The sequence below is a fragment of the Pararge aegeria genome, chromosome 27 (genome assembly GCF_905163445.1).
Source record: "Pararge aegeria chromosome 27, ilParAegt1.1, whole genome shotgun sequence".
Taxonomy (NCBI): Eukaryota; Metazoa; Arthropoda; class Insecta; order Lepidoptera; family Nymphalidae; genus Pararge; species Pararge aegeria.
Window position 1 is genome coordinate 4,751,814 of NC_053206.1, and position 12,885 is coordinate 4,764,698.

At 36.0% G+C, this 12,885-nt stretch overlaps 1 protein-coding gene across 1 annotated transcript in view; it reads left to right on the plus strand.

Annotated features, from left to right (window-relative positions):
* Window positions 1–201: 201 nt before the first annotated feature.
* LOC120635558 overlaps window positions 202–12,885 on the plus strand; it is a 37,454-nt gene continuing 24,770 nt past the window's right edge. The window contains exons 1-7 of the mRNA XM_039906572.1: window positions 202–626; window positions 3,154–3,416; window positions 4,232–4,467; window positions 8,111–8,274; window positions 9,883–10,139; window positions 10,796–11,031; window positions 11,364–11,530. Of these exons, the coding sequence (XP_039762506.1) occupies window positions 514–626; window positions 3,154–3,416; window positions 4,232–4,467; window positions 8,111–8,274; window positions 9,883–10,139; window positions 10,796–11,031; window positions 11,364–11,530 (1,436 nt within the window). The 5' untranslated portion in view covers window positions 202–513. The remainder of the gene's footprint in view (window positions 627–3,153; window positions 3,417–4,231; window positions 4,468–8,110; window positions 8,275–9,882; window positions 10,140–10,795; window positions 11,032–11,363; window positions 11,531–12,885) is intronic.

Here is a 12,885-nt window from a genome sequence, read left to right on the forward strand (position 1 = left end):
CCTATACTGGCCATTGGGTGGCACCCTTTTTTGTTTGACTCACAAAGTTCGTGACTATGAGGATACAAACACTTGTTATTTTGTATTCTCTGTTATTTTTTTACTGACAACATCGACAGCTCTGTTCCGTCACAGACGAATAATCAATAGAGGTAGTTTTATTTTACCACAAACATCTTACAGTGGGTAACAAAGGTCGTAGAGTGGCCTTCCGCCTTAGAGACGGGGAATTACTCAAACATTCTTCAAATTCATAAACAAATTTTTAAAATAATACAAGTGATTTCGTTTTACAAATTTATTGTTTTTATGTGAATGGATGTAATTTAATGGTGCTGTGCTGACCTGTAACGGATTGATACCAGTTCGAAGTCATATGTTGTGACTTGCTCCGTCTATAACAAACCATAAATTTTATTCAAACTTGGAAGTCCAAACTGATATCAAAATATTCAACACTTCTCGCGGTACTTAAGTTTCAATACTATAGTGATAAATAATGCTTAACTGAAGATGTTAGAATGGTTGATATTAAATTTTTTTTCTTATCTTCTTGGTATAGTTATTATGTATAGTTTATGCATCATGTGCGATGTGTATAGGAATGGAAAACGCAAAACTAATTTGTAAGTTTTTTTTATATTCTTTTATGCAATGGCTTGCGTGTACACTGATATTTATGCATGTTTTTTATTATCTCCCAGTTATCTACCAGTCCTCTGTCCTTTCAGCAGACGGTGGTTTTAGAGTTTAGGTGGTTCTATATAGTTCCAATGGTGGAATTGGCTGGTAACTGTCCATAACACACACGTTTAAGAAGACATTCAACTAAATAACGTATTTCTACATAAAGTTTATAATCTTGTAAATGTTACATATTCAATCAACTTTTATCACAATAGATAGAACCTGCTGCTCTGTTTTTGCATTGGACGTACCAGGACTCCATAAAAATGAAGTATTTATTCAGCAAAACTTCATGGACTTGTAAGGCTGTTTAGGGTATGTGTTAATAACATGTTAACTATAAAAAAAGCAACAAATCTTCTAGGTGCCGGACATTACTGAACTAACCAAACTATGGGCTTGTACTAAAGATTTGTTCCTACATTCTAACGCAAGCAAAGTTGACTCTAAAACATGCCCTTATTGACCATTTGTCACGATTAATGATACCATTTGTACAACTGACTCGGTTACAAAAATGAAGCTTAATTTGCGATACACCGCGAAAAGCAGGAGAATCTGTATGGTGTAATTTATAATTTCTTCAATCCTTATACTCCATACCTAACAGATCTTCTGCAAAGTACCCTATATGCACGTTTCGCTCCGAAACCGGAGCATCCTCAGGAGATGACTTTACAATTATTCATTGTACATTTGCACATAGCCAAAGATCTGTTTGGTGTGGAGTCAGTGGCGTGCACTGATTTATTTACCAGGGTATGCATCCAGCAGGAAGATTGTATCAAATGGCAAAAGTCCTCCTCTATCCAAATTATATATCAATATAAACCATTGGGTATGCATTGCTTTTGTGCATGTATGAAGTGCACGCCACTGTGTGGAGTATAAGGATTGAAGTAATTATAAATTACACCATATTGATTCTCCTGCTTTTTGCAGAGTAAGCGTAACTTTCATAATATATCAAGGATTTCTGCAAAGTAAAGCTTGCTGTGGTTATTGTTGGATCACAACCACATCCACCCACCCACCCACCTTGACAGCATGATAATTGATATCCCTATTATGTGACAATAAACAAGCCCATCAACCTTACAATCAAAAATTACATTGAGTATATAAATGTAATTTTTATATAATACATAGTTTTAAATTGGTAGTTCATATTCATTTTGTGTATTTAGTTTTAAATATTGTTGTCTAAATATCCAATATATATCATTCACGTGTCACAATGTTTGTCAGGGGCGAACTTTGAAATTACTAAACCGATTTTTTTTTTTTAAACGTGTGTTTTGTTTCTACTTAAAATATAGGATACTTTATTTATCTCAATTTATAATTGCAATATTATTTTTTTGCGAATTATTTGTTTAGTACATATGGAAAACAACAAGGCAATGCAACTCGTGGCTCAGTCAGCTAGTTATATATTTATTTAAGTAATAAATTATTTTTGACAGATATATGTATATATGCACAACCTACCTATTTTCTGTATTTTTTTTCTATTGCCATTGGTAATGGAAGAGATTGCTATGAAGTGATAAGGCCGCCAAATCATACATACTGTTTTGTTATGCTTTTTGTGGTGTACAATAAAAGTAGATTCGTTCATTCATTCTTCAGCGGTGTAGTGAGGTCTGTGGGTGGATTGGGTAGTGATTCTGTATTCTCTGAGACTGGAGGCTTGTGCCTGATGAGGATGACAAATTTCACCTCTGACTACTATATGAATGACTAAAAAGTTGACATTGCAGCCAATCAAAACATACTTCACGCTGACCAACTTAGATTGCATATACGTAACTAAGAAATTATGACCTCGCTACATGCTAATATCAATTTTTTATTTTAAATATTTTAGCACTAGGCAGCAATCTGTTGCAGTCAATTTGTGAAGTGGTTAATTAATTTACTCCAGATATTTTATTAAACTTATTAGCATTTTTGCGAATGTGTCAGCAATTCTTATTTATTGTATTGAATAGTTTGCAATGAATAACTAAAAATTATATTTGATTCATTGCGAATGTTCATGACATTGTGTTGGTTGGTATTTTAATATAAATATGGGCGTATTAGCGTTGTGTTTTGATGTGCGGCCCGTAAGCTTCTGCATTCTTAGACATTATAAAATCACAACTTGATTGGGTCCCAGATTTTATATTATTATTATTATTTTTATATAATCGACTTGTGCTGCAGCTGGTACACCTACCCTTAACAGGTTAACCCAATAGCATCTTAGACTGCATAATCTCTTACCAAAAGGAAGACTGCAGTCATCAGCTAACTTGTAGAGGAGTAAAAAAAAAAATAGTTTTCAGAGAACTGGTTTTCTCAATCAAGTTTTTAATGTATAGAAAAAAAGTAACATTTTTAATTGCTTTTGTAGCTTATATGATTTATTGATTTTAAACTTGCATACATAACTACATTGGTAAACTTTCCTTATTACAGAAGTATCCAACATACCACAGATAAAATGGCATTGGGCACCAATTGTCTTCCTGCATTTTGTGTAGATGTAGAACTCCTTAAACCAATGATAATAGAACCTTCAAAGAGAGTCTATATGAAACCATGCAGATATTATAAAAAAGTTTATGAAATTAATGGTACAATTTTCCGAGAAGGACTCACAGAAGTGGAAGATGCCAGATTGACTGCATTTGAAGTACAGACTGGTGGAAAACCAGTGTTAACAGTTTTTGAATCAATAGGTGAGTTCTCCAAACAAATATTGTAAACTATGGTTTGTCTACTCTCTTCCCTAGATTATGTCTATAGTCTAAATTCGTGTTAATCAAAGTCAAAGTCAAATATTTCTTTATTCAAATAGGCTCAGTAGATGGCACGCATGCATTACATAAATAAAACAAATATTGTAAACTATGGTTTGTCTACTCCATTCCCTGGTTTATGTCTAGTCTAAATTCGTGTTAATCAAAGTCAAAAGTCAAAGTCAAATATTTCTTTATTCAAATAGGCTCATAGATGGCACTTTTGATGCATGCATTACATAAATAAAAGAAAAAAAATATACTACGACAATACACACATCGCCATCTAGCCCCAATTTAAGCGTAGCTTGTGTTATGGGTACTGTGATGACTGATGAATATTTTTTATAAATATACTATGACTGATGAATATTTTTTATAATATACAAACATTTTCTAGTAGTGGGAATCGAACCCACAGCCTTGGACACAGAAAGCAGGGTCGCTGCAAACTGCGCCAATCGGCCTTCGAAACACATACATGTAAAATATGACATCGAAGTGAGTTGATGGCGATAATATAATTCGTAATTTTTAAACTAGAGCTACGAGGGTCCCAAACGCGCCCTGGTCTAAGAAGCCCTCAACAAACTTAGCTGGTTGTTTTTTTTTTGTTATCACCATCTCTCATTGTCATTTAAAACTATTAAAGAAGCAACCTGGTTAGAGCAATAATTTACAACCAAGCATTTTTATCGTTGACATAATCCTTAATACTATAACTGTTATATTCTAATTTTTATATCTTATTTCAGACATACATTTACCGGTTACAATCCAAAAGACTCTATATGGATTTATAATAAATACCAAAGTTCTACTAACAGCTGACCAATGGAATACATTAGTGGAATCCAGTGTTGCTCACAAATGTTTAGTCTGTGATACTATAGTAGACAATAAAAACGCTCACATGGATTCGTTTGAACATAAAAGAGAGTTGGAAAAACATCAGCCGTTGAAGAAATTTGATTTGAGTATAACGCGATTGGTGAGTATATTTTCACCATCATCATATATCATATAGGATTACAGAATGTATTCCTTGCAGGAGTGAGGATATGATGGGAATCCTAATCTCTTACCTAAACGGTAACTCTAACCGTTCACGCAGCGTCAGCGTCGGAAGCTCTCATATGGAATATTTTTAGCCGTTCCTATTAGTCGTATTTTGATATGCTATAGCTTACTACGGCGGAGTGGCGCTGTAGGCGACCCTGCTTTCTGAGTCCAAGGTCGTGGGTTCTATTCCCACAACTGCAAAGTGTTTGTGTGATGAACACAGGGTTGCCAGATCGATTCTTCCTGTTATCGGGATCAATAACCGATTTTTCGGGATTTTAGGGCCGACCAAAGTCGGGAGAAATAAAAAAATAAGTTAAAAATATTTATTATACAATGGTAGGTGCGGCTGCTTCCAGTGCCGAGCAGGCCAAGAGGCGTAAATATGAAAACCTGGATAGCAGCTTCATTTTTGTGCCTTTTGGAGTAGAGGCTTTGTGACCGTGGGGTCCGGAGGCAAGAGCCCTATTCAAAGAATTATCGAAAAGGGTTATCGAGTCTACCGGTGATCCTAGAGCGGGCAGTTACCTTGGCCAACGAATTAGTTTGGCCGTCCAAAGGGGCAATGCTGCCAGCATCTTAGGAACTGTGCCTCGCTGCAGTGGTTTCGAGGACGTTTTAGATTTTATTTAGTTTTAAATAGTTTATTTTCGGTTATATTTATATTTTAATTATACATAATATATTAAGTAAACAAACATATTTTTGCATAGCACTGTAGATATAAGAAAAAAAAACATAGTAGGTATTTGTGACACATAAGATAAGAACCGAATGAGCATGTTTATTGTTTTTGTTCTTGCCATAAGTATTTGTCATTATTTTTTTGTGTGTTGTTTGCAAGTTTCGTTTGACGAAAATGTCAACTTAAAATTATCGAACTTGTTTTTCGGGAGATTATTTGCTTTGTCGGGAGTCGGGAGGACATACAAACATTCGGGAGAATCCCGCCAATTCCCGACCGTCTGGCAACCCTAGATGAAAATGAATGTTTATCGGTGTCTGGGTGTTTATCTGTATATTATAAGTATTTATGTGTCTTATATTCATAAAAAAATATTTATCGGCTATCTTAGTACCCATAACACAAGCTACGCTTACTTTGGGGCTGGATGGCGATGTGTGTATTGTCGGAGTATATTTATTTATTTTACTAGCTATTGCCCGCGGCTTCGTACGAAGTTTTTTTTGGATTTTTTAAATGAAAAACCGCCTACGAAGCCATCGTTGGAAGAGCGATCTGGTCATCATCATCTTCACCTCTACCAATGGACGTCCACTGCTGGACATAGGTCTTTTGTAGGGAGTTCCACAATACACGGTCCTAGGCCGCTTGTCTCCAGCGGCTCCCAGCTATTCGCCTGATGTCATCTGTCCACCTCGTTGGGGGCCGAAATACGCTGCGTTTAACGATGCGCGGTCGCCATTCTAACACCTTAAGACCCCAACGTCCATCGGTTCTACGAACTAAGCTTCAGCTTCGCGACTCTTCTACGGATCTCCTTATTTCTGATTTGATCACGTAGAGATACTCCAAGCATAGCTCTCTCCATCGCCCGCTGAGTGACTCTGAGCCTTCTTATAAGGCCCATAGTGAGCGAGATTTTGATTATTAGTGAGAGGCATTTCAGATCCGTCAGTCAATACCGGCAGCACCGCACGATACTTAATACTTCCTCTTTACATAACATACAGATATATTATAGAAGGTTAGTAGTGGCATGGCAAATATGGTGCGGTTCTTATGACACTGCTCAAAATTTAGATGTTCACACAGACTTTCTCGTAAATGGGTCACACAGACACATAGCTGACACGGTATTATTAAAAATGAGCTTAGTAGACAATCGTCTACCGTATCTTCTAAGTACCCATAACACAAGCTTATTTTGGGGCTGGATGGCGATGTGTGAGTTGTACGAATATAAATTATTTATTTAAATTTATATTATCGTTATAGACGAATGAAAAAGAATGCTGATCAATTAAATAAAATATGAATACGTGAGCGTAGCTTGTGTTACGTGTGCTGACTGATGAATATTTTTTTATGAAATAGTTTTATAATCTTAAAAATAAATTTCAAACATTCGGTTACCTATAACTCTTTTAACAACGCCTACACACCATATTGCCTTTCTTGCAATAAACCATTTAGCCCATACAGTTTCACCTACATGAAAATTTCGGCTGGGGTTTAACGCAGCCATATCTTGTTAAGAATAGTTTTCCTTAGGCGGTAATATTAAATCCAATCTTGATCTTAAATTCCGACCCATCATCAGCATCGCTGGTGTGGCACCTGTAGTGCAATGGACAGTATTCCTGTAGTTAAAAAGAAAACTGAGTAATTTCTCGTTTACATGTCTTTGACATCTGCTTTAAGATAAAATGCATTTTATCATTTTTTTACAAGTTTTAACGGAATTCTCAGCTTGCCCATTGCTAGCTGGATGGTAGATCGGTGAAGTAAGATATTGGATTCCATTCATCCGACAAAATGTGTTAAATTCCGCAGAACATATCTTTACGTCATTATCGGAAACCATGACATTAGGAACACCGAACTTAAAGAAAATAAAAAAATATAAAAAATAATATAAATACTTGAAAAAATTATAATATACAGATTAACGACTCATCACTCAAACATATAGGGGTTCCGGTAGTAAATGAAACCCACATATATGAAGTATCGTTATATTTAGTTCTTAGTTAAGTTACAAAGTTAAATGACTAAACAAAACAATAATCGGTTAACCGCGCGGTGTGGTGTGCGAGTTACCGCGGTGCGTACGCGCGTGCTACCTACGGCAGAGTCCCGAACACACTGGCGAATCCCGATAGCCGAACGGAATCGAGCGAACACGAAAACTTCCGAATACCTACCGCGCGGGGTTCCGCCACAAACATTTTCCAGTTGAGGGAATCGAACCCTTGGACTCGGAAAGCAGGGTTCCTGCCCACTGCGCCAATCGGCGGTCGTAATCTATATGTTATCGTATCTGGTATATTTTAATTATTTACCCACTTTATAAAATTACTATCCCTATCCCTACTAATATTATAAATGTGAATGTAAGTTTGTTTGTTACGCTTTCACGCAAAAACTACAAAACCGATCATGATGAAACTTTGTACACATATTCCTGAAGGTATTAGAAGTAATATAGGATGCTTTTTATCCCGAAATTAAGCTCAGTTTTTCTGGGAGTAGACTATTTTTGTACTATAGAGGTTATAATATGTGTTCAATTTGGCCCAAACTTTGTGTAGATCTGATGAATGTGGTTGGAGATAGGACAGAACTCCTCAGCAGAGAGCAGCAAACCCCTCATTCAAGGCTAAGCGATACTGAATACTTTAATTTTTTTTTAGAACTACGACTAAATTGAATGCCACATCAAAAAATAAAATCAAACACAGACGAAGTCGCGGGCTAGTGCAATAATATTTTTTTTTTTTAATCTGTGTTGGTTAAGTCCCAAATAAATAAAGATTTAAAAAAAAAACACTCTTAATTTAATGTTGACCAGCTGTTTGTTTATATTTTTTATTAACATGTCTTTTAGATTAAGAATACGTATCACTGCGGCGTGTGCAACGATCGCTTTGGTACAGATCAAGTTGGTGAGCACTTCAAGAGCAATAGTCATCGCGAAAACATGTTGTTTGTGAGAAAAAAGGCTCGTGACGTCATGTTTGACGCCAACACAATACACACACACACAGACAAGTATGTATAAACACGATGTATAAGAAGTAAGAATAAACTTACAGTGCAATACTAGGTTACATAAAATTCATAATTCGTTCAAAGGAAATTGCACACAATTCTACAATAAACTTAGCCGACATCTTGGAGATGTCTCTTAAAAAGTTCAAAGTTTGTATTAAACGTAAGCTTATAGAAATTCCTATTATAGTATAAAGGACTACGTAATCGACTACGACTACGTTATTGTTCTAACCAGGTTGCTCTTCTAATAATTTTAAATGACATTGTGAGATGGTGATAACAAAAAAAAACACCCGGCTAAGTTTATTGTGGGCTTATTCTTAGACCAGGACGCGTTTGGAACCCTCGTAGCTGTAGTTTTAAGTTTACGAATGTGGTTATCGCCATCATCTTATTATCGTGTAATTCTTATGTGCGCATCAAAAGTGTCACCTATGGACCTACTTGAATAAAGATATTTTTGACTTTGACTTAGACTTTGGTGTCTAACAGTTCTTTCTTTTTTTTTTTTGTATATAGACGAGCGCTTGACTGCAATCACACCTGATGGTAAGCGATGATGCAGCCTACGGTGAAGCGCGCTTGCCTAGAAAATGCATATTCACTCTTGATTTGAAGGTACTCATATTGTAGGTACTGGGGAAAATGGAAGCTGGAAGGGCATTTCAGATTCTCGATAATAAAAAAAACTGGATAAGAAATACCCTACTAGGCCTGAGAGCGTCGCATTGCGGTGGTGCTATTAACACTTCCAATCATTTGGGACAAACGGGGCTAGCGAGGCGGTGGCGTGCACAAGCTAGGCATAATACAGAAACAATGCAGAAAATGCAAAAATCATTCTATTTTACGACAACACTCTTAGCTTTAGTCTCATGTAATGTACGCATCAAAAGTGCCACCTATGGGCCTACTTGAATAAAGATATTTTTGACTTTGACTTTGATTTTGACATACTGAGAGGAGACCCGTGCTCTGTAGCCGGTAATGGCTAAAAAAAAAAAAAGAAAAAAAATTATTAAAAAAAAAATATTACAAAGAAATAAAATTTGGGAAAAAAAAAGTGGGTTAATATTATGGAGGGTAGAGGTAAGGAGAGTCATCTTATATGGGAGAAAAGTTGAAAAAGTGTCCAGTTGTTGCGCTAAATAACAGTTCAAAAATCCTCCACAATGGCGCTGGTGGATGCACAGGGTATGGTATGAATGTAGCAATCGTAGATGAATTGAAGTATGCAGAGTTAAAAAATTTAATGTCATTATCGACTAAAGTAGTTAATTATTGAGAATTTCAACAACTTACGTTGTACAAAATATTGTGGTAAATATAACCTTACTTCCTTGTATCTCCATACTTCCTTGTTTATTTTTCAAGCCTACTCTAACAATATTTATATTTGGCGCTTCTTTTAGAGTTACCCTGATGCAAATGTGGCGCCATCCTAATTTAATACATTTTGACGACACTTTTTCATATACACAGATGACTCTCCTTACCTCTACCCTCTATAGTTAATATGCAATTCACAGCATACGTGATAAAACACATGGTTTTACTACATAGACTTCACGATCGGGAGTGCACGGACACAGTCGCTTGTTACAGATGCACACCACAGACTACAGATGGCGGTAGTTACAATCTTCCAGAAGTTTACGTCGATGAACACATTCTCAAGCCGACAATGTTAAATTATTTAAAGGACGACCTTGAAGAATCATCATTGTATAATGATAAAGTTTACGAGACAAACGGGTCCATCTTCCGCGAGTATGTCACGAAATCGAGAGATAAAGGGATATTAACGGCGTTCGAAATACGAACAGGTGGAAAAATGAAGCTGACAATTTTGGAATCCTCTGGTGAGTTAAAGAATAAAAAAAAAAAATTTTTTTTTTAGACTTTAAAAAAAAAGTCTTTTTCTGTGGCACTGGTAGCAATAATTTTTACGAAAAGTTTTTGAAACAAATTACTAATAAAAATAAAAAAAATATCCCTTTAATTATTTCTTATTTATTATTTATTTGTACTCTTTATTTGCACACAAATAAAAATACAAAAAAAGAATAAAAGAAAACACAGACAGAAGAAGTATACAAAAGGCGGCCTTATCGCTTTGTAGCGATCTCTTCCAGGCAACCTTATTTTTTGGGACGGATCGATCGTATAATATTTACGATAGCAATTTAATCTATATAAATATAGTTGGTTAATATGCGATTCACAATACTATGCATTTTACTATGTTAAAACATTTAGTAGTAAATAAATATACTGCGACAATAAACACATCGCTTCCTAGCCCTAAAGTAAGCGTAGCTTGTGTTATGGTTACTAAGATGAGAGATGAATATTTTTATAAATAATATACATATGGCGATGTATTGTCGTAGTATATTTATTTATTTATACATATTAACACCCAGACACTGAAAACATAAAATTCTTTAATAAATATTAATTTATTATATAAAACAGATAGAAAGTAATTTAATATCTGAATATTATCTACTTTCAGATAAACATTTACCGATTTCAATCCAAGAGACTCCGTATGGTTTAATAATAAATTCCAAAGTGCTACTAACAACCAAACAATGGAATACTTTAGTAGATCATAATGATACTCAGAAATGTATAGTCTGTGGTACAACAGTAAGCGATACAAGCAATCATGTGAATTCGGATGTACATAAGAGAAATTTGAAGAAATATCAGCCGTTGAAGGAATTTGATTTGAATATCACGCGATTGGTGGGTTTATATTACCATCATCGTCCCTCCTCATCATCACCGCCACCACACCATAACTGTCTCCACCACACCACCACCAGACCATAAACACCTTCACCACCACAACCACCATCACCACCACCACCACAACCACCATCACCACCACCACCTACACCACCACCACCACCACCACCACCACCACCACCACCACCACCACCACCACTACCACCACCACCTCCACCACCATTACCACCTAAACATCAACCTCTAACCAGCACCACCAACACACCATAGCCACCACCACCACAACATTATAAAAATTGATTATATCTCACATCATTTTTTTTTTTTAGATTGAGGATATGTATCACTGCAGCGTATGCAACGAAAGCTTCGATATAGATAAAGATAGTGAACACTTCGCTAGCAAAAGTCACGTGCAAAACATGTTGTTTGCGCAGAATCGGATGTCCGACGTGATTGACGATTTAGACACCCACTATGGCTATGATAGATACAAGTATGTATACATGCAATGACCTGTGTCCCAGTCCATAAATAAGAGAAATAAATGGTGTATTAAAATAATAAACAGTAGGTAAAACTCACTACGAAAAATGCCAGCGACACGATGCGTTGGCGATGTTTATCTAAATTGGATATACCTTCATAAATAAAAACTAAAAAAATCGTGCATTAAAACACCCTACAGTGAATGCGAGCGATGCGGTGCGTTGGCGATGTTTATCTGAATTTTCTGCCCATTAATATGTATTTTTTAAAAAAAGGTGTATAAAAACACCGTAGAGCGAGTGCGAGCGACGCGGTGCGTTGGCGGTATTTATCTCTTCTAGTACTAACGACTAGCGAAAAAACTTACACCAGAAGGTTACCGTACTAAAGTGCAATATGAAAATCTACGTAGTATTAACATGACAAAAAAAAAAACACTTTTCTGACCAACTTTTATGGCGGTTTCGAGAGAGCGGTTTCGGACTGGTCTGGTGGGCTTCGACTGTGGCTAATTACCGACAAAGACGTGCCGCCAAGCGAACAAGGGTTGGGGTAAGTTGATAATTCCTCCAGCACGGCTAGGGGAAAGGATAAAAATTTTTCTTCTCCAACAGCTTTCAGAGCTCTGGCGCACGAGTGGAAATAACATGCAAATAATACATGTGTAATAATAAACTGGGGTTATTTAATTTAATTTTTAGGGTCCGTGGTATTTCCGGATTTGTGTAGTAGGAACGTGACACCAGTTGTCATAAATGTCGGTAACGACTTAGTGTCAATGGCATTTTGAAATTGCGCTGCCAAGACAAAATGCGCACTACGGAACCATTTTAGCCAGAAGTTGTGCAATCCGTCCGGACGTGGACAGTTCCAGTTTGATGCCAGTCGACGTTACTTAACCATTTTTTTTTTTTTTTTTTATTAAAATTTTTAATAGTGTTTTTTAATTTATTCTTAAGCATTGTTAATAATTTAAAAAAAAAAAGAAAAATAATAAATAATAGAAATATAAAAAACTGGGGTTAACTTCTCCTATTCCATGGTCCCATGATTTAGCAGGTGGACACGTTCGTTATATCCCTTTTCACGGATATAAGTTTTGTCCCCTGCCCGTGCTAGCCCTGCAAGTGTAGCTAAATACACTAATATTGTTTTTTTTTTATAATTTTTATTAGCGTTTTTAGCTACACTTGGAGGAATTATCAATTTTTATAAATTTAAAATGCATATAAAAATTTTCGGAACCGACAGGATTTGAACCTGCGACTCTCTGGCAATCGCGGCCTGAGCGCTTTCTCCGATTAAGCTACAGCTCTCCTACCGTCGATGCCGAAATTAGTATATGCCTTTCACATCTAGTAG